Here is a 27,507-nt window from a genome sequence, read left to right on the forward strand (position 1 = left end):
GTCTTGCTCCAGCTACAAATCATTTTCAAGTTCTAATCTTACTTCCTGCCAAGCTAAAGTGAAACCTCCCACACAGGATGCTAAACTTTAAGAGAAACTAGCCACAAAACCTATTGTAACTAATTTGTATCAATGTCTAGAATGACCAGGAAAATACTTTAGACATTCATTGTTCACAATATTTTTAGAAGAAATCATACATAAACAGATAGGATAGATTACTTAAAGCTGTTTGAGGGCAATCTAAATATTAGAAAACAATACTAGCATAGGACCAAAGCCAGGAACTGCTGTGGGATAATCTTCTTGTATACTGTAAAGATTTGTCACTTGAAATGGTTTCATAAAATGTTGATTGGCCAGTAGTCAGGCAGGAAATATATATAGGTGTCTAAACTAAAGATGATGGGAAGGAGAAGGGTTGTGTCAGGAGATGCCGACCAGATTCAGGGAGAACAAGATGGGCATGCCATACTTAGAAAAGGTACCACCACATGACAGGGTGTAAGTAAGGAATATGGGTTAACTTAAAATGTAAGAGCTAGTTTATAATAAGCCTGAGCCATTGGTTGAGCATTAATAAGTAATACTAAGTCTCTGTGTGGTAATTTGGGAAGCAGCTGGCAGGTATTTGGGACCAAGCAGCTCTGAGATAGGGAACCATTGCTTACAAGGAACAAACAATATCAGTCATCTTTCCTAATGTGAGACTGCTTATTCTGCAATCTGTGTCCTGTGATAAATATTTCCCATTTTACATTTTCTTGTTTTTGAAGTAGATATTTCTGAGTTATAAAGGCTATTTCTTATGATGTATTATTTCTTCTCTGCTTTTTAAAAGGACTATATAAGGAGTAAAAAAAAAAAAAAAAAAAAAAAGAAAGAAAGAAAGAAAGAAGCCTTAGGAATTATTTATACAAAAGAAAAAAAGAAAAGAGAGATGACAAGCAATGACCTTATGACCTTTGCTTCATGGGAAGGGGAAATGACCTTTTATGGTGTGTCCCACTGCTTTCCCAGTATGGCAAGAATAAGGAGTCTTGGTAGTTGCACCATGCTGTCCACCTGAGAGCTGCCAATCATGTGCATTTTGAAAGACATGCAATTTATGAATTGTCAACACAGTTCTTAGAGGGAAACCAGTGCTTGTCAGGAGAAAAGAGCTTAACAAATGTCCCAAGAAACTCAGACGAAAGCACTCGCTGCCCGAAGAACTGCTCCATGAACTCTTCCTGTCCCGTACTTACAGGTCACACACGTGTCATCATGGCACACGGGTGATAATCCTAACATCTTTTGTGTACTTTTCAAGTGGATGACCATTTGGCGATTCATAACTTAAGCTTCCATTCTCCCTGCCATCTACGTAAGGCAAATGATTTGTCAATAAGAAGCTCTCATACAAACCACTGTCTAATGCTGCTGACAGCCTAGCAGCCATTTCAGTACTGGAAGCCAGGTCCACACATGTGGAACTACATTAGAGCTGTCCCCAGGGGACAGCGTGAGCTGCATTGGCCAGGGGAGGGCAGGGTACCATTTGACTCATTAAAGTTCTCACAGGAATTCTGGCTCCTGTCTCTGGCTGCTATTACTACTTCTCATATGTGAAAGACATATGTAACCAACGGCAGAGCTTTACAAACTTAGAAAGAGACTGTTTCTTCTGATTCTTCAGACATAACATCAATCTTTCAGATCACTAATGACCGATTGCCGTTATTACCATTTTCAAAGTAAATAGCTTCGTTTTCTTCTGTGAGCATTTTCATTTAAATTCAGTGCATAAGGGGGGGGGGTCCACTTTGTTCCCATTTGTCTTCCCTCAGGCAGAGTGACACTGAAAAGATGTACCGTTCAGAGCCCTCTTTGGGAAGCTGCTTGGTTGCCATAAGGAAACCTAAGGGACACTTTCAGGCATTTAGCGACTAAAATGACAGGAAACACTAATGCTACCTGTGGCCATTCCTGTTGGAGTCTTGAAAATTGTTTAGTAAGAGTGAACATGTTTCAGATATACCGAATTGGGAAACCAGTCAGGCTTCTAAGGAAACTGCTGCTGCTGATGCCACACACACACACATCCTGTGTGGGAGGCTCTGGGAAAAAATTTGCAATCTTGTTCTGATTTAAATATGATAAATGTGACAACAAATGAGAGTATTTTTTTCCCCTTGCGATCGCTATGGTAAAAGCTCCTCTTGGAAGGAGCTCTTCTCTGATTTCCAAGCAAAGCCTTCAGTCTTCAGGCCATCCAGTTACAACGCAGATAATGGAATATTAATAATGCTAATTACCGATGCTTTCCTGGGCAATGATGTACTAACACTTAATACTGTTGCTCCCCTAAAGTGGCTCACATCCACATCTCTGTGAGAGCAAAACGGGCTAAGCAATTTGTGATTTAATTGAGTAAAAAGAAAGTAAAATGACGCAGCTAGATAGGATTATTTAAAATAATGCAACATTGTGAAAGTTCCTCCTGCATTTATAAGATTAATATTGGAGCAAGATTCTTCCCGATGATTAAAATAGAACACACAATCATGTATGTGCACAGACATGTATATGCACAAGTAACTTCACATATGTGCTCAGTTCACACAGAGACACTAAAATTAAGCTCTGTTAAAACGGTAATTGTTGGCATCTTGTGAGTTTCACTTAGACCCCAACATAAGCATCGGTCTGGAGATTTGATCACTTTGGAGCCTCTTTGATGTAGGTGGAAGCAGAAAGCCCCTTCAAAGGCTTCAAAATAAAAGGGAAACATATCAATCCAAAGGCTCAGAAATTGCAGCCCTAAGGAACCATTTCTTAGAAAGCCCTTGAGTCTGGCCCAGACGTGGGAAGCAGTGTGAACCTTTCTCAAGAAAGAGGGCCAAGAGAAGTCAGGCCAACACAGGGCAGGCATGAGGACACTGCGTGGAAGCATGTCAGGGAGAGTGGGCTGTGTCTCAAGAAAGCATAGGTGACAGTCAGGGAACATTCAAGCGCAAGCCCAGACCATCAATCTGTCCTCTGTAGAGGACCATTAGTGCCTCTATCCACATATGCAAAAATTTGCAACCCGAACCTCAAGTTTCCAGCCCTACTCTTGTAGAAAAAGGTGAGGATACAGGACTCCTATGGCAGGCCACCATTCCTCAGTAGTGTCCCAGAGGACTGGTTCCTGCATTCCTAAGTGCATCACCACCAAGGTGGCCTCTACTGCCATCAGGTGCCACACAGTGAAGGATAAAAAGGAAGCTCCATTATTTCAGAACACAGCCAGGACCTTTACGTGAAGACATGACTTCATATCAGGACAGTGCACCCCACGGTTCATTCTGAGTTATCTTTGAAACACTCCAAAGACAGATAAGTAGGCATGAGACACACTGCGTGGAACTCACTGCTTGTGGCTCTAAAGTCTCAGTTAATTATTCATGGGTAATTCAGAATATTTAGTGCATCCATACACAGAGAAAATATATTACATTCATATTCTAACTATGTAAAATACAGCGAACTGGGTATATTTGGGTAACAGGACCAGCTTAGGAAACTCGGAACATTGTACTGTCTTCCTAGGTGAGTGTGGGGTGCAATGGGGGAGAACAGAACTGAGGTTAGCATTCACTGAGTTGAAATTCTCCCCGCCCCCAAAACACTTAAGTGTCACTTGTCACTAGTGACTAAGTACAACTAGGGCGAAGGGAGGGAAGTTGAGAAGGACCAGGGATAAGACACCCCAGAGGGGAAACCTCACAGATAACCTCCTTAGGCAAGATGTGCGGAGATTGAGGCGGAGCCCGGCCTGGGGGCTGCCAGGCTTTGGGAAGCCTGCAGGCTCCAGTGGGAGGACCCGAGATCTGCACTTTCAGAGTTCCTGGCTCTGAGAGAGAACACCCCTGTTGCTAGGGGGCCGTGGAGAGCTGCCTGCCTTCGGAGCCCGAGCCGCTCCCTCCCCACCCCGACCCCTTCCTCGCGTGGCAACTGCTGTAGCTGTGGCGCAGAGCCTCGCCCACTGCCATCCCCACCCTCTCCATCCTTAGCCATTAAGCAACGCCGGCTCCTGGCACGTTCTCGCCGGACTCCGGCGCAGAAGAGGAGAGCGATCCATCCGGAAGTGCAGGGGGACCGGTCGGGCGACATGCGGCCGCCCGGAGACGCCCGGGCGCCCGGGGTCTGAGGCTGCCAGCCAGGACTGGTCATTGTGAGCGCCACTGGGACCCGCTGGCGCTGCCGTCCCTCCCGGGTCCCTGGCTGCGCCACCATGGGGCATCTGCCCTGGGGAACGAGCGGGGGCTGTCGCCTGCTGCCTCTGCTCTGGCTCTTTGTGCTGCTCAAGGTAGGGGACCCCCCAGTCCTCGAGGATGGGGATCCATCGCGCCATGAGGAACTACGGTCTCGGGGCGCGGTGGCCAGGCGGGGATCGCCCGCCGCGCACGCTTTGTCCTCAACGCGGTGCTGGGTGGGTTGCCGGGATGCGGGTGGAAAGATGTCGAAGTTTGCACCTTCCAGTTGTCGCCCTTTGTACTCTGACACCCCAGCGATGGGCTAACCGGATAGGGCTTTCTCCGGCAAAATGAGGTCACTTTCTTCAGCGGTCCCCACTGCACCCCAATTCCACTTCACCTCTTCGCCCTCCCCCAGTGGAGCCTCCGTGCGGCTGCTTTGTCTCAATTTACCTTCTGCGGGAATCACAGGCAGAGCGCTGAGCTCTGGACCAGAGGCGCCAGCCAAGCAGGGCTAGGACATTGAATAAGGAATACACCATAGCTGGAGGTCTCTCCCTGTCTTAACCTCCATCCACCTGGGGATGCCTGGAGAAAACATCCCCACACTCCCCCGCTTCATCCTCTCATTACAGGATGCTGCCTCCGGTTTTAATGGTGGGATATATAATTCATAAAAATCACTTTTCCTGTCCTCTTTGGAACGTGTGCTCAAGCTCAAAATTGCACTTTGAGAAAAAGTGAAAAGGAAAATACTGCTTAAGAACAGAAGCCAGGCACTTAAAGCTTGTAATTAAAAAAGAGAAAAAACAACAACAGCTAGTTGCTTTCTTGGCAAGTGAGGGGAAGTTAGGAAGCGGTACCCCTTGTTCCTGTTTTCAAGGGTCTACTTTTGCTCTGCGTTCTTTAGTCGCTTTTCCCTTCTTGGTGGCCCTGCGACTCAAGCATGTCCACAGGTGACCCAGAGCTATCCTTTCAGTACCACGCGGCTACCTATCTTCCGAAGGTTGGCACATTAGTGACTGCAAAGGCTTCCGCGGTGAGGATTCGCCTCTTGGTTATATGCCCATTAATTATGAATGCTCCCCAAGGTTACAGGGAACAGTTCCCATGGATCCCAGGCAATATCGGTGTAACGTATTTTCTATTTTCCCCTCGTCCTCCCTGATCCCAGGAAAAACGTTCTCTGGGGAAACAGCAAGGAAGTACACAAGTGAAGTTTTGACTTCTATTTGATATACATTCAATTTTTAAGTTGTCAGTCGATATTTTACTTTAAAATCTGGTAAATAATAAATTCAGTTGCATGTTTTCCCTGTAGGAGGCTTTTCCTTAGTATACACCACAGATGTATTATGCTTAGTGAGTTTTTTTTTAATAATTAACGTTTTTTAAACCATTTGTTAGACTTAGCAACAATTAAGATGTCTAGGCAGCACTCTTTGTGAACTGAAGATGAAAAACTGAGGTACATATTTTTCTGAGAATAAGAAAGAGAGAGAGAGAGAGAGAGACAGACAGACAGAGAGAGAGACAGAGAGATCTGAGTTACATTTAACCTTTGGAGCATTTTCAGGTCTTTGCTTCATAGTAAGGCTATGGTAAGGCTAGAAATGTGAATATTTATTTTGGGAGAGGAGATGGGAAGACATGATAATGGAATAGGGAAAATTTAGTCAGAGATAACATGGTGGTATCTTAATGACTGTGATAAATTTTTACATATATGTGTATTTTACATATATGTGATTTTCTCAACATTTGCCAGCAAATGGCTATTAGGATAAGCTGCCCATCATAGCACATACTCTGACAAATCTTTAGTAAGTATTATACTCATGAGAAAATAATTTTGTAAGGGAAGTTATTCATATTTATTTCATGCAAGGGTAGCGTTTGTTTCTTCTTAGTATAAAGTATAGCAGAAAGAGGAAGATCTATAAATGGAAAAGCTGCTAAGTCTCAATCTTGTAAGCGTTTTCACACATGGTCTTTGATTGAATCACAGTTTCAAACAGTTAACAAGAGATATTTGAAGTGCTAAATTAGGCACATAGTTAGTATCATAAATTTTGTAGTTGGTGTATCACACGGTGCATCAGGCATACAATATAAGCACTTTATCATTTTGAGTTTTTTAAATTCAAAGTACTGAACAAAACCAATAAAATAAATATAACCATGCACATGGTGGCATGAACATTAAAACAATCTATTATTAAATGTCAAATAGTCTACCAGATTTCAATGATATAACCTGAAATGGTTCATGGGTATGAAATAAACTATTTTCCCATTCTCTGTAAATAAATAAATAAATAAATAAATAAATAAATAAATAACTCCATAGATTTAATTATGACCAACATTTACTAATGATCATATTTAGATTCTTCATGTGAGCAAATATTTCTAAAGAATATAAGTCAAATATGTTCAACTCTGTAACTTGGTCTGCAATTTCATCTTTCTTTCTTCTTTCTCTCTTTTGGTTTATCAAGACAGGGTTTCTTTATATAACAGCTCTGGCTGCCCTGGAACTCACTTTGTAGACTAGGCTGGCTTCAGACTTACAGATATCTACCTGCCTCTGTCTTCTGAGTACTGGGATTGAAGGCATGTGCCACCACTTTTTGGTCCATATGTAATTCAGGTGAACATAAGTTGTGGGAAGATTGGGGTATGTATGGTGCTGCTTGATAACCATTTTCACTGAGGGAACCTGGAAGGGGCTGAGCATGCAAGGCACTGTCCATGCTTTAGCTATGAATCCATTTAACAAGGTACCTCTGGTTGTCCGAGTCAGCCACTGTACCTCATGGGCTGACATCTGCATAACCATGTGCTCATGGAACACATAGAATTATGTATTGATGTTAATGGTAAGTATGTCTGTACAACTAGAAACAAAAATCAAAGTTCTACTATCTATCAAGACCCTTCCAGCCTCATCCTCTGCCTATGGATCAAATGCACTGCTTATTTAGTGTCTCCCTCTTGTGTATCTTCCCATAATTCCTGCCAAAAACAACATAACATCACATTTTTACTGCCTTTCCTGAAAATGGCTTCCTATGTCATCAACCCAGTCAATATCAGTGCTTTATCAACCAAGACACACACTTCAGACTATGACTTCATCAGAACTTGATGTCTGTCTTCCCTGAAGTGTTTCTTATTTATGGTCAACTGGAAGCTCCCCGCCCATTCACAGCATGATCCCTTTATTTTTTTCTTATCCTGTCTACATTTCTTTATTTCTGTTCTTACATGAGATGCCATCAAAGATTAACTTTGAAAGAGTTATCAATGCTGTACTTTTTAAAGGTCTGTGTTAAAGTTTTATGAATGTTATATTATTGGCCATTGTACTCTTACTCAGGATAAATATCTTCAGTCCATGGTCTTTCTGCCTTCTCTTCTTCCATGAGAACTCTGTCTGTCTATGTCTCTCTGTCTCTGCCTGTCTGTCTTTCTCTCTTACACACATGCATACACAATAGGTCTCATTTTCCTGTGGGAATCTTATCTTGAGAGTTCTGGGGACAGTCCACTGACTGTGCTTTTTCAGGTGATGGGTGTTGGTCATTCCCACTGTGAGCACATTCCTGCTTTAGACCATTATGATGGAAAAGACTACCACTGTATTCCAGAGTAAATCCACACTATCGCTCTGCCTTAACTGTAGATTATCTGCAGAGTATCTGTACATATTAGGGATGTTTGTGTGCTGTATGTGCAAGTGTGTGTGTATGTAGGGAGTGGAGGTTGACATAAGGTATCATCCATGATCACTATCTCCTTTATTTTTTGAGACAGGGTCTTTTGCTGGAACTCGAACTCATTGTTTAAGCTAGACTGGCTAGCCAGCGAGCTGTGGGGATCTACCTGTGGTGTTGTAGACACCTTTCCCTAGTTCTGCCTTCTTGCATAGGCAGTGGGGATCTAAACTCAGGTTCTCATGCTTGCACAACAAGCACTTACCTACTGAGTCACCTGCCCCGCCTTTAACCAACTCGAGTCTTGAAGGTTTTGAAGATTTTTGTGTTGGTGCCATTACTGTGGTCAGTGGCAGTGTAACAAAACAGGCAGCTTAACAGAAATGAGTACAGAAACCAATTTCCCCTCTCCTCTAGTTTAATGAGTCCAGATTCATGGATGCATTGATGTGTCGTTCTCATGCACATCCCAGTACAAAGAGGAGCTGGACCACACAGTATTAAATGGCTCTCCTCCAATGAGTTCAAACACATTATAAATACTTTTGAGGTAAAGTTTTATCTCATAACTTTTGTCTTTCCCTGTGTGTTAGCATCTGGCATTAGAAGTGTGATAACAACTTAATAATGAGGATAAAAAATTTCTTCACTATATAAATAGCTCCTAAGCATTCTGAGATATTCTAATAATTGACTTGTGAACATGTCTATACAAGGAAAGTCTGAAGAACTAGCATGATAACTGTTAAATAATCATAATTATAATGCAATCACTATACTATAAATAGTAAACCTTTATCAATCACATATTAATATATTATTAAAATCACAAACTGAAATACAAACCTGCTATTTTTCTCAAAAATATGGTATCCTTATGCATTTATTCATTAGTGCTTCTTAAACTGTTAGTTGATGGTTAATAGCATTTACTGCTCTCACAGAAGACCCAGGTACAGTTCCCTGGATGCAGATGGTAGTTCGAATCCACCTGTAACTCTAATTTCAGAGGCTCTGACATCCTTTTCTGTATATAACATAGGCAGAGCATTATTTCACATAAAAGTAAATAAATACTTTTAAAAATTAATTATAAGAGTGAAAGTATCAATAACAAGTAGAAATGCCTATAATCCCAGCCCTTGGAAGGCACAATCAGGAGCTCAAGGTCACAGCTGATTATAGCACAACTTTATGGCAATATAAAGAAGCTAGGAACAGTGCTGCCTGTCTGCCAACTTAGTGCTCAGCAGGGTGATGCAGGAGGATTTAAATCTCATGACTATCTATGCTTACAGTAAGATGGAACCATCTCTCAAAAAGAAGCAAGTCACAATTGACATGCTAATGGCAAATGGTTACTACAAAACCTAAAACTAACTTGTACATACAAGACTGACAGCCAATATAGGTATACTAAAACTATTTTTGGCCTCCGTTCCACATCACCACTCCCCCATGACCATTATTATACCTACCAGATCAACAGTTCTGTATTCCTACTGGTAGGAGACTCTCTAATGTTTTTGTGAGAACACTGCCTCTAACAGGCCTTTTCAACAGGCTCTCTGGGTAGTTCCTATGGTAGTATTTAATCCTTGGTCATAAAGAGTCTGTTGCTGTAATTTAGCCCCAAGTAAACACATGGATGCTATATTAATTATTAAACTGTTGGCTGAAGGCTAAGACTTCTTATTGGCTAGCTCTATCTTAATTATTAACCCACTTCTATTAATCTAGGTATTTCCACGTGGTCTTATAATTCAGGTAATAACATTCTGGGACACAATACAGGCTGATTGAGGTTTATTAGGGAAGAATTCACTTACACAAGAAACAGATGACCACTGCCAGTTTCCACTCCAAAGAACTCCTCTGCTCTCCTCTGTCTCCGACTCAGAAGTTCTAGGGTCTAGACCCAGACCTAGACTCCACTGGTCATGCCCACACCTGTCCCCACACCCCCAATGGGCATGGTCAGGTGTGGGCAGGGTGGATATCTTACTACAGTCTTAAGAGGAGGGTCAGGACATGTTACTCCTTCCTCAGGTACATGGCGTCTCTCTGCAGTCTCTCTCTGCCTACCTTTCCCAGAATCCTCCTCTTCTCCTAGCCCTTCCTATCATCCTGCCTCTATTGGCCAAACAGTGTTTTATTCATCAACCAATAAGAGAAACACATATACAGAAGGGCATCTCCCATCAGGAGTCATTTACACAAGTCTTCTGTAGGTGTCCATCCATCTCCTTCTGTTTCAGTAATTGTATGAGAGCTTCCTTACATGTTAGCACCGATTGACTTGAGAAGTCCAAGCAGGCAGAGTGGAGTGCAGTGGTTTACGTGTAAAATGTTCCCACTGGATAGTACCTTTAAACACTGATCTCCCTGTTGCTGGTACTGCTTTGAAAGGCTGAGGAGCTGTTAGGAGGTGGAACCTCATGGGAGGAAGAGGGCTCCTGGAGGGTTCTTGCCCCATTTCCTGCTCTAGTGTGAGGGGCTGCTTTGTGACCCTGCTTTCTCTGCCATGATGGGTCTGTGTCCCTTCTCAAACTGTCATCTGAAATAGAGTCTTTGTATCTTAAGCTGCTCCTTATTGGGTCTTTGATAACAAAAATGAGAAAAGTAACTGCACTCTGGCGTAAGTAGAGAAAATAAGAATGTGAACAGGTTCAGTGAAATAGCAATCAAAACAAACACTCGCCTCTTTTCTCTTGTACTATTGATGTCAGAAGGTTCCACATGGTTTCCATGGGCCATTGAGGAGAATATGTGCAAACATGAACTATAATTACAGCAACAACAAAAAACCAACTTTCAAAAACCTCTTGTACTTCTGCAGCCACTGCTGTTTTTGTTTTCTGCGTGTGCTCCAGGACTCTGCAAAACCAGATGTTAGATTATTTTCTCCCGTGCAAACAGTGTCTTTAACTTTACTGCTAGAGGGACAACCATGTTGTGTTACCATCTCCCAACTATGTCAGCATCTAATTCTACAGTGAACAACCTTTTCCTTCCTGAGGTTTTCTAGATGCGAATAGGCAGCTGGTCTCCTGTACTTTAGAACAAAACAAGCAGAAGATCTTGAAGCAAGGTTGTAGAGCTTTCTTGGTGAAAGAATTTTCCTTCCCTCTCTGTCAGGAAATTGAGACAATAGAGAGGAAAAGTGACAATCACAAAATTGGAAATATGTCTTTAAGTTCAAGAACTGTATTACAAATTATATACACACATGCAATTTCTGAAAGAAAACAAATGCCAGGAGAATGAAATTAAATTTCATGAGAACAGATTTCCACCATCTATTTGTATGCAAATACATGGGTTACGTATAAATTGCATTCATTTATTTTATGCACACTTGTGAAGTCAGAGGAAACTTACTGGAGACAGTTTGTTTCTCACTATATGGGTCTCAGTGATGGAATTTAGACAGCCTGGCTTGGTGGCAAGTTACTCCATGAACTGAGTTGTTTCACAGACTCATGTGCCATTTTCAGAATGCCTTTTTCAATGAAGAATGAAGTACAATTTTCCTGACAAAACTATTCCTACCTTAAATCAAGCGATAAACCATATTATTTTACACTAGTAATTCATGGGCCTTTACTATTAAATCTATATATGTATATGCATGTATTCTTTCCTTTTGCATATATATATGATTCAAATGATAAATATGCCCCTTTTGTATGTGTGTGTTTGTGTGTGTGTGTGTGTGTGTGTGTGTGTGTGTCCCTTTCCCTTTTTTTTTCCTGGGAAGTTGTCTTCCAGCCAACATATGTGTTTGATGGTATACATGTGCCCTCATATACAAACAAAAGTCAAAGAATGTAAAACTCTTTTCTGATAACTGAGACTTTTGTTCTATTTTTTACTATATAAACACTATTGGTTTGTTTATGGATGAGAATATGGTGAATACACACCATCTTGTTCCTGAACCTTCACAATCTGACCCCTGATAACTTAGTTCATTTTCTTTGCCTTTTAGTTTTCATGACAGAGCATGCTTAACATTCATCAACATTGTTCATATATCTTTTTGAAAAACCAAAATGGAAACATTGAGAAGTTATAGGAGAGTGATTTCTTGTCCAGGACATTCAGTCAACCAAACACTTACTGATCATCTGTTAGGTGCCAGAATTGACCAGATCTTGCAGATAAAGAGTGGCTGACAGTCAAACATGTCTTTGCAATGACATATTGTGAACACAGACACAGAAACAAAACATACTTAGATGCGTGTTCAAATAGAGGAAATGTATACATTAGAAGAAAGACACCCAAGCATCTTGTGGTTTAATATGAAGCATGAGCCACATCCTGAATCATAGACAGCTTTTTCAACAGTAACAGGAGGCACAACATGGTAATTGAATTAATGTTGTGATCATTAAAATTTTACCATAGAACTTAACAAACAGATGATTAAACTCTCAAGCAACTGAAATACAAATATATATGTAAAGCATATACTCATTTGTGAGCTGAAAGTCTTTAAATGATTTTGTAGCAGATTGGTTTATATGAATGGCCTATTGTTGCATAGTTAATGTGCTAAAGTCTGGGTTCACTTTTATTGCTTCCTATAATTTTAATTTCACTTGTGCTTGTTGGCCAATCAGAATTAGGGTGAAATTGTAATGAAATTATTCATGTTTGCACATTAGTGACTGAAAGCCATGCTTCTCATCACTCCATGAATTTATGATACGAAATTCCATCTGGAAGCCTGGCCAAAGAGCTTAGCAGGGAGATACTTGCTGTCCATCCCAATGGTCCAGTTCAATCCCAGAACCCATATGATAGAAGGAGGTGTTGATTCTGTAAAGTGGTCCCTCCCACTAACGTATGTGCTTCGTGGCATGCATGTGCCCTTATGTACACTCAAAACTGAATGAATATAAAGTATAAAATTTAAATTCCATCTACAAAGTTAAAAAGTACTATTAGGAATTATTTGTTTTTATTGAGTTTTATAATGTTTACTCACTATCAAATCAACATTTCTAGAAGCTTCTGAGACGATATTTACACAAGTCCTGTATGCTCCTGAAGCAGCATCATTAGGATGTCGACACGTCGTCTTTCTCTAAGACTAGCCAGGAGTTTTCAATTTAAGCCAATTTGGTGGCCCATAGAAATGATGTTCAAGTATGTTTCCTAGGGATTTCTACATAATTTGGCAATATATTGAGGACTGAAGTATAGGAATAAAAAGCAAAGATGTGATGGCAGATTAGATATGTCACACACATGTGCATATCTTACCATTGTGTTCCCTGGAGGTTGAACCAAGGAGAAAATCTACCCTTAATGTGATGGCTGCATGTCGTGGGCTGAAGTCTGAGATAAAATGAAAAGGAGCAAAAGAGGAAGTGAGCTGAGCATCAGCGAAACAGGAAGTGAGCTGAGCATCAGCACTTGTCACATTTTGTTTCCCTCCTTTGGGACTCAGAGTGACTTGCTGCCTCACACTTCTGCTGTGGTGTGCCTTTTCTGCAACCACAGACTATGCCCTCAGAGAGCCAAAAGAAACTCCCTCTTCTGGGCTCCCTCAGTGACTAAGAGACTTCCTGCTCTTACAGAGGACTCGGGTTTGGTTCCCAGCACCCACATGGAGACACACAGTTGTCTAATATTCAGTTCTGGGGGATCCAGTGTCCACTTATTGCCTCTAACAGCAATGCATGCACTTGGTATACACACACACACACACACACACACACACACACACACACACACTCACACACTATATATTTGCCTGTATGTATGCAAAAACATTCAAACATGTAAAACTAATTCCTTTTTTTTTAAAAAAAAAAAAAAGAAGAGAAAACAGAAACTCTTCTTTCTGGAAGGTGTTCTCTAACAACAGCAAGAATAACTAGTATCATTCTTGCTGGAAACCACCAAGAATAACCATGGTGTTTACAATAGTAGATTGTAATTAGAAAATGCCTATTATTTAGGTGTCCTCAAAATTCTGAAAATTCATTTAAGATAGAGCCTTCTAGTCAGATTTGATCTGTAGTTGGGAATGACCTTAAAGTCCTGATTCTTCTGCCTATTCGGGGAAACACATCATTGCAAATGGCTTAAAACTTCTAGATCTTAAGTTTCCTATCAAGGCAAACTGGGTGAGGTGTCAGGTGATTCAGCACTGGGCTGGGAGTCTGGGGGGGCAGGCAAGGCAGGAGGATTACAACTTCCAGAACACACAACAAGATCCTTTCTAAAACAACAAGGCAACCAAAAGTAGAACAGAAATTAGTTGTATGCTGTCTGTGATGTGTCATTAAATATCGAGTAATGTGCTTCTCCTCTTAAAAATATGAAAAGAAAGCCAGGTATTTTGCATTGAAATGCACGTGTACAAACCCTTATTTACACTGAAATGTAGTGGTAAGATGTGACCAAACTTAGTGTTCTTTGTGCTGGGGAATTTCCCTCTGCAGTTTTCCCTAACCGAATTATACTTTTTAATTAGTCTCTCACCAACAACTGCTGGCTTCACTCAGAAGAGGTTGGGCTCTGGGGATTTGCAATATGGAAATGCTAGTATTGTAAAAGCTTCTCACTGAGGTGATTGCCAGGGCTTAGAATTAAATACCTTGGACTTTAACCTAAAAACTGAGCTTGTGGGGTTGTTGTCGTTTTTAATTATGAAAATCTGCTAAAACACAGCTACCGTTCAAGGTATCCAGGGTTAAATCCTTGGATTTATAGTTTAGGTATTTGTGATTCATAAACATCTACAGGATCTTTAAAGCTATGCTCACCTGTGCTCTATTACCCTGTTGGTGTCAAATTTTTGATTGATAGGGAATCTTACACTTTGGAAGGTTACTGGAGAGTGTAGGAAGACTATTGAAATTCTGGTTGCCATGGCAAAGTCTCCAAGTAGCCTTTCACTTTCCGGTTTTTCATAGATATGAAACAGGGGAACTCTTCATTTGCAGTATTCGAAGAGGCTCCAAATCAGATAGCTGTGTTGATATAATATTTATGATTTATTAAAGCTTGCCTGACGACTCGGAAAACAAAGTCAGCCACAAACCATGGAAGCCAAGCACACACCGTTATTCACAGTAGCCAGAAGCTAGGAGATGGTGCTACACACCTTTAATCCCAGGACTCAGGATTGAGAGGTAGAAGGATCTCTCTGAGTTCAAGCCTCCCTCCTCCCCCCACCAGAGATACACAAGATTGAATTAGTCTAAAAGAGTAACAGGTCGCATGCTGTTAATCCCAACACTAGAGGGGTATAAAAGACAGAATCAAGCTCTTCAGTATTGAGTAGGAGGTATTCATTCTCCAGCCATGTTAAGAATATGAACACCCCAGCCCTTTTTATAAATAAGAACTCTGGTAGCTAGGCTGCTTTGCTTCCCTGATCTTCTGGTTAAACCCTAATATCAGTCTCTGGGTCATATATTAACTCATGTTACAAATGGCCAAATATACTATTTTTATATTAATATGTTAAGAATTAAAAGCGGGCATTTACCATAACAAAACAAAAGCAACAGGCAGAAAGAGAAGAAAACTACTTCCTAAACATTTCACTCCCTAATCACTATCCTTTGAGATTCTGAACTTGTTTCCTGTGTGTGTGTGTGTGTGTGTGTGTGTGTGTTGTGTGTGTGTGTGTGCGTGTGCATGAGAGTCAAAATAATTAAACTGCCCTACCATGTCTGTTCTTCTCACTTAAACGTATCACATTTTTCCAAGGCATGTGTATTTCAGCTTTCTGAAATTTGTTCCATTAAGCTATAAGTTTACGGATCAATTATATACCATTTCCAGATGTATTTGCATTAATTGCAGGCACAGATCATCGTAGATATTGATCATGAGCATGGAGTAGGGATTTGGAGAGTAAGGCGGTCATTGCTCCTGTGTGCGCTGTTCATGTGGGTGTGAGCAATGTGTGAACAGGAAAAAACAAACCCAAACCACTAGCAAAGCATTGCCAGGGCACATTGGCAGGATGTGATCCCCTCTCCTTTTCTATTCCAAATCCATCATAAGAAACTGAAGAGCATAGACTGTCTCATGGCAAAGAAAGTGAAGAGGTTGGCTTGAATTCTGGCTGTGTTCTGTGCTAGCTAGCTATGTGCCATTTGGCGGTGCACTTGCCCCTTGATGGAAGACAAGCTGAGGTGGTCATGCGTCCCTGTCCCTTCAGTTCCTCCGGTGGCCCAGCAACCCCCCATCCCAGCTTTCCACCCTCTGAGGGAACTCCCTCCCACATAAGGATGGGTGACACTATCCTCCCACCTGACCTCTGTGCTCTGGGGAAAGTGATTCGCCGAGGGCTGAACAGCTGTAGACCTGCAGTTTACTGAGAACTGCCTTTGAGGTGGGCCTGTGACTGAAGATCCAAGACTCAGGACCCGGCCGTAGTATGGACTAGAAACTAGCCATGGGCATGTCTCTATGGCATGAGCTCAGGTCTTGCACTCAATCATAAAACCAGCAGAGAGACTTGTTTTATATGGAAGAAGAAGCAGGCAGAAGCAGAAGAGACTTCAGTAATACTATCCTTCATTGCATGAAGATGGCTCTCATCTGTCAGACTCCACAGAGCCACACCACAGACACACAGGCACGAGACAGCAACCCACTGAAATCCAGACCCATGGTAGCTGAGCTGGCAGAGCAGTTATGCTCTCCGGGTCATTAAGAATCAGGATCATAGTGATTATATAATTTGTCATACCAACAGGGGCGCGTCTGTGAGCAGATTGTTGTGCTGAGAGAGCAGACACAAATTGACCTGTTCTGGGAAAACCAGTGTAGATGGTTCCCCTTCCTGAGCATACCAACAGACATTATTTTATGAACTATGTTTTCACCATCCCCTCACCCTTGTCAGCTAATTCTGTTTATCCTAAACAACTACCCCTATTAGCGACATCATAATTCATCTAAATAAACAAAAGCCTACATCTGGAAGTTTGTACTAGCCAGACTCTGAAGACTGTCGTGACGTGATGCCCTGCAGCATGGGGATGGTAAAACCTGTGGCATGCCCATTCAGAGTATGGCAATGAAGACAGATTGATGCACACAGTAGCTTCACTGCAATAAAAGAACGCTTACTGAAAAATAAAGCAGTCTGAAAAGATGGATTTGGTCTGGTTATATTTATGTGATAGTCTCGAAATAGCAAGGTCACAGAGCTGGGGAATCAAGTTCTGTTTATCAAGGATGGGAGTTGGGGATATGGGGAGATGGTGTATGCATCTTTAAAGGGCCGGCCCAAGGAAGCCTTGTGATATATATGGTACAATTTCCTAAGACCATGTGTAGTTGTAAGATCTCGGCATCTCAGTACCCCGGCATCCTAACACGTACAAATCCGAGCCCATGTGCAGCTGGTGAAAGCTGAATGCTATGCAAGTTTCATAGTTTGGGTATTTTCTTATTTGGATAGACAACATTGTTACTCCTTGGGGAGACCCAGTAAAAGGACATGTGGCCCCTTTCTGTACATTTATTTGCAACTTGTGTGTGTGTGTGTGTAGAGGAGAATGGATATATCTGTATACACATATGACTGTGCAAGTGTGCTCACTTGTGTGTAGGGGCAGGCAAAAGGTCAAGTCTGGTATCTTCATCTATGACTCTTTTATCTTTTGAGACAGGGTCTCTCACTGAACCTGGAACTTACCATTTAGGTTAAGCTGGCTGGTCAGGCAAGCCCAGTGTATCCACGTACCTCTGCTCCCTTCCTTGCAATGCTGATTTACTTTATCTTTAGTTTTTATTGTGTCTACCAGTTTGCTAAATATTTTTAACTTACTAGCTGATAGACATAGCTTCTTGCCTGCAGTAACTCAGAAAGAAAACGAGTAGATTGACAGGGAAAGTGAGGGTATCCAAATAAATGTATAGTGTTTTAGGAAAATATATACACAGTAGGAAAGGACCTTAAAAGTATTATTAGCCTGCAGACTTAAATTTACTGTGAAGCAGGTTGCATATTTAACTGCACGTTCCAGGACTTTTGTTCATCCTAAAAAGGCCAAGAGTTAAGACAGCCCTATTCATAGCACTCACAGCAACACTAACAACACATTTCAATTACTTCAGAGAAATGGGCATCACAGAAGTCACCATGGTAAGATGTAAGTCGAATAGATGATTGACTGACAAAGAATCATCTGTTCTTTAAGGGATCATTTTATAGAATATCAGGAAATTATATAAAATAAATTTTGATTAAATAGAAAGTATAAGGTAAGTTTCCAAACTTTGAGTAAAATAGGGTGGTTGGAGAATTTTTGAAGGAGACTACATGTTTATTTCAACCACTTGTCCTCAAGTGTATTCAACTACTCTGGGAAGGAAGATATTGTGATCATTTTTAAGGACGTAAAATAAAGTATGTCATCAGAAAATCTGTACTATAATGAAGGCAATATGGACACATAAAAGCTTAAGGGACAGTATATGAGAATATTGTAAAATCCTAGACACAGTAGCCTACTAGCTTGCAGATGAATGAGATAGCAGTTTATACTAATAAAGGACAGAGCACACAGGCTTGAAAGAGCATTTGTTTATAAAGAAATAAGTGTTCATGCAAGTCCTGTTCAATAGACTTGATAGATATTAGATTAAGGAAAACCCTTCAGATTGGAGCAACGGAGAAAAATCCATAACCACATTTATAGGGACAGCAAGGTATTCAAGATAATGTGGAATAATGTAGGAAATACATAAAATACCCAAGGACCTTAATAGAACACTATCTGTGACAACTTTAAGTTCATCATGAGGCTAGTTTGGTTTCAGACTGAACTGTATTGTGACTAGATTAATCTAGGCATGAGAAGTTTGAGGCAGGTTTAGGAGGCTTGATCAAGACACATGGACGGGCTCGTCCCAAAGAGGGCAAGGATTTGGAAGAGAGCAGCGAGGAGTTTGTGTGTTTCACCGCATCTGCTCCGTAGCCACGTAGGCGTACATTAAGATGCACTTTGGCTCCTCAGTGGCATGCAGGAAAAATTAGCATACCTCATTTTAGCTTTAATTGCTTTTATAATTCTGAATTTGCTGTTAAATGCAAATGCTTACTTCTAAATACGCAAGCTCTGTCTTAATTAGATAAAAATAATCCTCTGTTGCTTGGGTAGTTTCGTAAATTAGTCCCTAGACTTAAACTCTCTTGGATCCTGTTGTTTACACATTAATCTGTAGCCACTCTCACAGACAAATGAGAAATAAATGGATTTTTTTTCAGACTCATGTTGTAACCGTTGGCATACTTTCAAATTTATTTCCTTTGGATGTGACTAAAAATTGTTCCTTGTGACCGTAATAATTACAATTTGTGTTCATATCCTCTTATAATTGTGGGATTTCCTCTACAGGTTTTTTTTTTCTTTATTTAAAGCCATGAGTTAAAATTACATGCTTTTGGTCCCAAATAAATAGAGAATACAGCAATACTATTGTACACTCAGCCCTCTCTGAGTGTGGGTGTCCTCATAGCTGAGCTTGTCCAACCTCAAGTTAGAAACACTAAGAACATTGTGTCTCCACTGGCCATGTAACAATACATTTTCCTATCACCATTCCAGAGGAAATTCAGTATAACAACTATCCAGCCTTTACATCACATTAGCTGTTATAAATAAGTGAGGGATTGCTTAAAATATATAGAAGGATGCACCTAGATTACATCCAGACATTATGACATTTAGGAGTTTTACAATTTATGGATTCTGGTCCTTGGACCAATCCCTCTGGGAAATCAAGAGCCAGTTGTAAACACAAATGCTAACTCAGAAATAAAGGTTCTACAAATAGGGTCATATCAGTTGGTCCCAAAGGAATCAAGCAATGTGAACAACTAGCAGAAATCAGAAGATAAATACCTACAAACTTTATTGCCTTATTCACAATGATGGTGATGATACCATAGCCTAGTACTCAGTATTTTCTCCATGCTTTCCATCAATTACGTCATCCCATGGTTTCTACATCATAATCACTGTCCACAGAGAAACTGAGATTCAGAGATGTTCAGAAAGAACAAAATGAGCCCTGGTCAATGCATGGTATAGGCAACTGCTACAACACATTGCTTTGTGTGGCGTGGTTTTCACTAACCCCAGTCACTAGCTTACCACTTGTCTCTCTCCCTCTTACTTCACAAGTGTCTTGAGACTCCTGTCACAGAATCAACTCTTAAGTCCCTTTGCTAGGACTGACATTTGGACAGAAATGGGACAAGGATTCTTCCTGGCAACAGCTCTTGATCGTCCAAAATCTGCCTTGTGGGTTTTCCATTTTGCCCACCAATCTGTCAGTCATGAGTTTCCAGACCCAAGTCTTCTATGAGCTTCTCTAAGTTCACACGAATCAGGTTTATGCTTTCACCTATCACCTCCTGTAGTTGGAGCACACGTGTGATGCTTCTAAACTTTGTTGGATAATTACACAGAGCTGAACTGTAATATGCTAGAATAGAAGACATCTGATCTCAATGCGTACACATTCACACTTTCTACAGTCCAAGACAGAATCAGGCAGGTAGACTAGAGATTCCAGGGCCTCCTGGCTTTGTGTGGCTTTTACTCATCAAACAGTCCTATCCCTTTAAGAAAGGACAACAACATTTTAACACTAATGTCTCCCTTTTGATTGCATTAGGTTTGCAAATTAAACCGATTAATGGTGGTGTTCAGTGCAGGTCTCAGCTCTTCTGTTTAATACTCTTATCTGACAACGTGTAAATAGAAGACATAATTAATTACTCATGACTTGCATGTCAAGTTGAATAAAAAATCACATCCCCGGGAGGCCTGTTATTACATATCTGGCTCTTCTATGAAATTGGTTTCATGAAGAAAAAGCATACCTAGAGATAAGGGTTTTGTTTGTTTTCCTATCCATTTTATTTAATTCATTAGAGTGCCTTTAAAAGATGTGGAAGAAAGACATGACCCACTAACACAATTTTAAGGAGCTTATTGCATTGGCCCAGGGATGGTTATTTTTCATTTTGTTTTAAGAAATAGATTTTTCAGTTTATCAGTGGGACTGTAAAGTCTGTATTAGAGAGTTTTTTTTGAGTGAAATGTTTGCACAGATAAGAGCCCCCAGAAGGTGACCGCTCCCTCTTAGAATACGCCCAGACACTGATGTCATTAGCCACTCATGCTGCGCCATACCATTTCCCCCACAAATTGTCTCATCCTGGAAACGAAGTCTCCTACTGTGACAGAAGAACAAAGTGACACTGGGAGGGACACTTTCTTCGTCACATCTTCCATCTTGTCTGTCTAGAATCAAGCTGAATGAAATGAGGTCTCCGCTTTAACTGGAACGTTCTGTGTTCAGATTTAGCTCTCAATCTGTTCTATGGTAATTTTTGAAGGGGCGGACGGACTGCGTCTGGCAGAGTGCTGGCCTACCACGAGAGAGGTGCCGTGGCTTTGTTGATTTTGGTCACAGCAAAGAAAAGCCTTTCCTAGGAAGAATTTTTGAATGAGTCTGACTTAATGATAGATATTTAATAGGATTTGTATTTGCCTCAGGTCAGGGAGGGAAAGAAAACCCATGATGAATGGGTTTTACCTGATGAATGAAGCCAGTAGAGTTGTCAGAGGAACAAGCTCACTCACCTCCACTCAGCCACAACACCTCTCTAGGGGGGAAAAAACCTCCTAATCACTTCCATCTCATGGGAGCACTGTGAAGTCTAAATGAGGTGATCTGTGAAAGCACTTTGTAAACTGTGAAGCACATTTAAGTACACTTTATCCCATTAAAAACCGACAACATAGTCCGCTTCGTTTACCCCATTAGGGATCCCCCCCCCAAGAACATTTGCATATGTGTCCTGAAAAGCTGTCATTAAAACTCAAGTACACTCCTCTTCCAAAGTCAAGTTTGCCACACTTGATTTAACTGTAGGTCACTTGTACTCACAGCTTATTTAACTGGAATCCCCTGCTGCATAAATGTCCCAAGATGATCGAATAAGATGGCAAATACCTTCACATCAGCTCCATCATTTACGTGTTGATCATACCTCTAATAAAAAATGAGTGTACATCCTAGTACATATGGCACTGGCAATATTCCCTTTGGGTTTATGCTTATTGTCAGTAGTCATCTGTCATAAGCTAAAGACAAATACCACTTTCTCATTCTTTCTATGAGTATATAATAAAAATTAATTATATAGCCAAATAGTTCTTATCACAGTTTTCTGGAGTTTGCAAGAGACTGTATATTTATAACACTAACCCCAACTACAGAGCAGTCGGCCCCTCAGCATAGGGTATGCCTTGCTTGATTTCCTATAAACAGTTCTGTTATGGGATGTCCGGTGTCCCATGGGCATTTATTATGAAATCCCAGTTTTCCTGGGTACTCCCTCTGCCCTCCCATGCTCTGCATTTTGACTATTCATCTCTCCTTTTCTACCAGATATTAACTTTACCCACCTTAGCATCTTTGCCAACTTTCTCAAGACTTACCCCTCCTCTTGAGAAATTAAGATTCTTTCTAGGCCAAGCTTGTTTTGATTCTCTCCTTGGAGCTTGTCAGTTTTAAGTCAATCAATGTCATTCCTGTCATACTAATTATTCAGGCATGTCTAAAGTCCCTGTAGACAGGAGCTAGACTACCCCCAACCCAATCCTACCACATTCACAGTTGAAAAATTACCCATCTAACTTGATTTTCCTCTCATTCACCTTGACCATTTCCCAGTAGAGTTGAATAAATGAGCAGACTAACCACAGGGCTTGCCGCATGCATACAGATGTGCAGATGGGTGCTGGAGTGAGGATAAGCATCCAACCACACAATCATAGCAAGGACAACAAAAAATCCATGAGAAATACGATGTCTTCTGGCCTTTGTGAGAGCTAGTCATCTCAACTCAACATGAAACTGAATACATGGTCAAAATGATATTCATCCCATCCATTTAGTCCTACAGTGGTTCAGCTATTACATATTTTTGAAAACTTTATTTCCAAGTACATATGGGCAGCAAAATTGGAATTGGTGGGGGAACAAAAATATAGGACACAAAGTTGGGTGGGTAGGAAAAGGGTGGTTCCCAGAGGAGGGGGAAGGGGTAAATATGATCAATGTGTACAATGTGTACAAAATCTCAGAATTAGTTAAAGGACACAAAGTCGGGAGGGGGAAGAGTACATGTTTGAGGAATTAAGGGGTAGACTGGGGGTTAGATCTGATTAGCATGCATTGAATATATGTATGAAGTTCTAAAAAATATAAATATAATACTGGAACAAAGGAAATGGGAGATTAAAGAAAAAGGATTTGCTACAAGAGACAGTCATCCAACAAGAATTAAAAATTAGAAGCTTAAAGAATGAACTTCATTGTTCATATGAAGAATACATCCCAGGCTGAAAGTGGACTTGTATATGAGACCACATGAATGATTATCAGATTCTAACTAAAATGGAAGATAGCACGCTGTCTTTAAAAAAGCGAACCGGTGAGAAGAAATTTCCAGTTTTGAACACTGTCCGTATTGCTGCCCGAGCATTATGTGAACATAGGAAATCTGTCACGTCATTTTCAGAATCACTAGTGGACACCATCCCTATGGTTGCGAAACGTATTTAGTTAGAGATTTAGCTCCATGAGCAGGTCATCTCCAAGCCTTATGATATAGTTCACACAATCTTGACCATTGCAAACACCGAATCAGGACTTCATATCCCGCTAGTCCTCCCTGTACAGAACTCCTGTAAAACTAGAAGGAATGCAAATGCATCAATGAAAGGAATAATATTTTCCACTTCCTGACACCACGGTTTCTTGTTAGAAGGAGTGGGAGCAAATGCAGTGTACATTATTGAAGCGGTGGTCCCACATTGAAAATTCAAACTTTCCTTTGTGATCTTTCAGGTCGCCTAAGATCTGAGTGGAATGTACTTTGTGAAGTCTTCAGATCACTCTGCAGAGTGTGGTTTTACATTTGTGATGCCGCGGCTCTTTTCGTATGCTGATCTCAATTCAGCATCAAGTCTTCCTCTTTTCACAAACCATCTGGGAGATTGACACATTGCCTCTCACCAGATGGCCTGGAATGCCAATCTCTCACTTCAGTGGCACCATACTTCCCTGATAAACCCCGAACGCTTTAGCTCTGTGCTGTTGCTCAAGACCTCTGCTTACAAGACCCAGAACACCCCGTTGTTGGCCATTTCGTTTCCCAATGACCAAAGCCCGTATGATTTCCATCATGAACAAAACTAGCTAAACAATTCAGCTGAGCAAGCCCAGCACCATCTTCCCCTCCTCCACCTTCTCTTCTTACTCCATCTTTCCCTGTCTCCTCCCTGGTGTTTACTTTGCTTTTTCATGCTCCATCCCCTGGAGTCCTTTGTTCCCCTCTTTTTTCCTGACAGGCAAACCTTTGGAAGGAACATAACCACAGTGAGCTCTGGGTAGAGGCTGGCATAGTCCTGATTCTAGGCTGCAGGCAACTTATGCCATTCCTCGCAAAATCTGGTGGTCTGTGTTGTCTGTTTTACAACGTGAGAACCGTTTTTTCAGGCTGTTGCCTGTCAATATGTTTGCGAAGCTCTTAATTCTTCTCTGTGATGGGAGATGTCATTCTGTATATGTTTCTCATACTGGTTAATGAATAAAGCACTGTTGGCCAATAGGAAAGGAAGATAGGAGGGACTAGGAGACAAGGAGGAAAGAGGAAGTAGTAAGGAGGAGTCAAGATGGAGAATCTGGAGAGAACAGAACCGCCATTCCCCCGCTCTTGGTAAGACCACATGGAAATACATATAAATGGGTTAATACTTAAGACAGAGCTAGCTGATAAGAAACAAGTAACAGGCCAACAGAATTATATCTAATACAGAGTCTCTGTGTGTTAATTGGGGCTGGCGCGGTGGCGGGACCAGACCAGCGGCTGGAGTTAAAACCCTACTCCTTACAAATGGCGCCCATGTGGCTAATAAGAACTTCCACTTAAAATTTAACAAAAGCTTAAAAAAGGGTTTTAAAAACAAAAGAACAGAGACAGGCAAGGTTTCTTGGTAGCAGCATTTTTCTTGGTTGAACTCTGCTTTGCGAGAGCCTAATTCTTCTCTGGATCTTGAAACATAGGCTGACACTGCAGAAGGACAAGGATATAGGCAAGGCTTTGCTAAAGCTCAGAAGTTGCATCTCAGCATCCTCAATATCTCATCTCTTCCCGAACTACTTTTGTTTGTGAGTTCTCACGAAGGTTTGTGAGTTCTTCTAGACGTCACAGAGAAAGCGACTCTGGAAAGTTATTACCTCGGTTGGTCTTTTTGTCTTGTGCCTAAAGCGTGTTTCCTTTAGGACTTGATTTATACATTTTAAGTTTTTGCCTCCTTTTTTTCTATCTTGACTTCCCTGGAGCTTCTATATTCCCCAACAAACAGACATTCCACACGTGACCATCACTTTCAGCTTTGAATATCAACCTGGAGTGGCTGCTATTTTTCTCCTCATTGTTCCCGAGAAAATCCCATCACTATAGCAACATACACAACTTTGCCTCCAAGTACTTTATTTCCTTCTCACGGATCTCCCCAAGTTTTCAGACTGTTTCCACGAGTGTCATTGTATTTCTCCTATTGCACTGACACCTTGGAGCTGACAGCAGGAACTCAGGTCTTCTGGAATCTTCTTCCCTCTCCTTCCCTTCCCTGCCATCCCCCCTGATACACACACCCCCCAGCCCTTTCCTCTTCCCTTCTTTTTGCCTCCCCTCCCCTCTTCTCCAGGGAAGAGCCAGGGACAGAAACAGATCTGAGGAGCAGGATCAGGGGCATCTACCATTGACCCCAGACAAATCTGGTATTCCCCTCAGGTGGGATTTTGCAGAGTTCAAAAACGTCAGCCATTCTTCCCAAGAAACCTCTGCATTGGCTTGGTGTGGCCAAAATGAGAACTAGGATAATCAAGGCAGGAGGAAACCGGAGGTGTAAAAGTAATTTCAGTTCTGGTGTCAGGGAGGAGGATGCGTGCGTGGTTAATTCATTTAGCAAAAAGGTAATGAAACTGAGCAAAGTGAGTGTCTGCTATCTCACGGTGTTGATTAAAACATATAAATCTCTCTCTGTGAATTTTCTGAGGGTGAATTCTTCCTGGGCCTTGGAGTCATTTCCTAGTCTACTACCTCTTTAGTATTGACTGTCTCCAGCCTTCACTTTCTATTTTGTGTGTAGTCATTCTGAGATTTCTCCATTGCTCTGGCTTCCTGCTGATTGTTACCTCCCTCTGCAGGTCCCATCCTCTCTACCAGACAATTCCTTTCCCTTATTCTCTCCCCTTAACCCTGCCAATCTTCAAGCTTTCAGCTAAAGACCCCCGGGCCTCTAAAGACTGTGAGTCACATCTAAGTTTTCCTCTTTTCCCCAGAATGCATCTTCATTCCTTCTGGTCTGGTTCTGTCTATTCCACAAGACACACCTCAGGCAAATTCTCCTTTCTGCAACCATCCCAGCCTCAGTCCATCTGCAGTGGACACTTGGTCCTTCATGCATCACTACAGATCAAAAATGCGGCTGTTGTTTGTTTTATCATATGGCAGAAGCAATGTTTATCCATGTGTTTGTGTTCCCAACCAGGTTCTGATATTAATGTTCTATTAAATATTAAAAAAATATTTATTAACTTAAAGTATTAAATATCACCATTGTCTTTGATTCCCCAAATGTGCTTTCCTCACCTGTTCAATTTTTTAGGGATATTTACCTTTTTGCTTTCCAGTTTCCCATTGCTCTGTAAGTGTGAGATAGAGTGTTAACTAGTGTCTACCTGGTACATTTCTTAAATCTTGACATGCACAAATGATAAAACACATTTGAAATGAATAAATGAGTTTATGTTAGCATCTTACAAAATAAGATTTGGGGGGATTAAGTTTTACTCTCTTTTAGACTTTAGGTTTGATTAGAAATCATAGAAAACTATGTTTTACCTATTATTATTCTATTATAGTTCATTAGTGTGCCCATACAAAGAAGAAAAATCTAGAAATCATCATATGTAATAATCTAACCAATTTTATGACTAATAGGATGAGCATGGGACACAGGCTTGGAATCTCAGCACTTGAGAGACTAAAGTAGCAAAATCTCAAGTTCAAGGGCGGCTTGAGCTAGCTATAGACTAACATCCTGAAAAATTATATATATACACACACATGCCACATACACACAGACACGTACACACACACACTCCACATACATACAAACACATCATATATATGCACACACCATATATACACCACACACAAACACACACACACACACCACACACACACACACGACATACATACACACCACACTCATACACACACACCACATACATACACATACACACCACACACACATACCACACATATAAACACCACACACCATATACACACTACACTTACACACACACACACACACACACACACACACGACAAAAATGCCAGATTTTGTGATTTATCTATGATCTTACTATGGACCTAGGTCACCCAACAGACCAACATGCTTAACAGGCATGGAGTGCCTTTG

The 27,507-nt window shown here is 41.1% G+C and overlaps 1 protein-coding gene across 1 annotated transcript in view; it reads left to right on the forward strand.

Moving 5' to 3' along the window:
* The first annotated feature begins 3,977 nt into the window (after positions 1 to 3,977).
* The window catches only part of Ptpro (protein tyrosine phosphatase receptor type O), a 195,893-nt gene continuing 172,363 nt past the window's right edge, over positions 3,978 to 27,507 (forward strand). The window contains exon 1 of the mRNA XM_051173061.1: positions 3,978 to 4,333. Within this exon, the coding sequence (XP_051029018.1) occupies positions 4,259 to 4,333 (75 nt within the window). The 5' untranslated portion in view covers positions 3,978 to 4,258. The remainder of the gene's footprint in view (positions 4,334 to 27,507) is intronic.

The sequence above is a fragment of the Phodopus roborovskii genome, unplaced genomic scaffold, assembly GCF_943737965.1.
Source record: "Phodopus roborovskii unplaced genomic scaffold, PHOROB, whole genome shotgun sequence".
Lineage (NCBI taxonomy): Eukaryota > Metazoa > Chordata > Mammalia > Rodentia > Cricetidae > Phodopus > Phodopus roborovskii.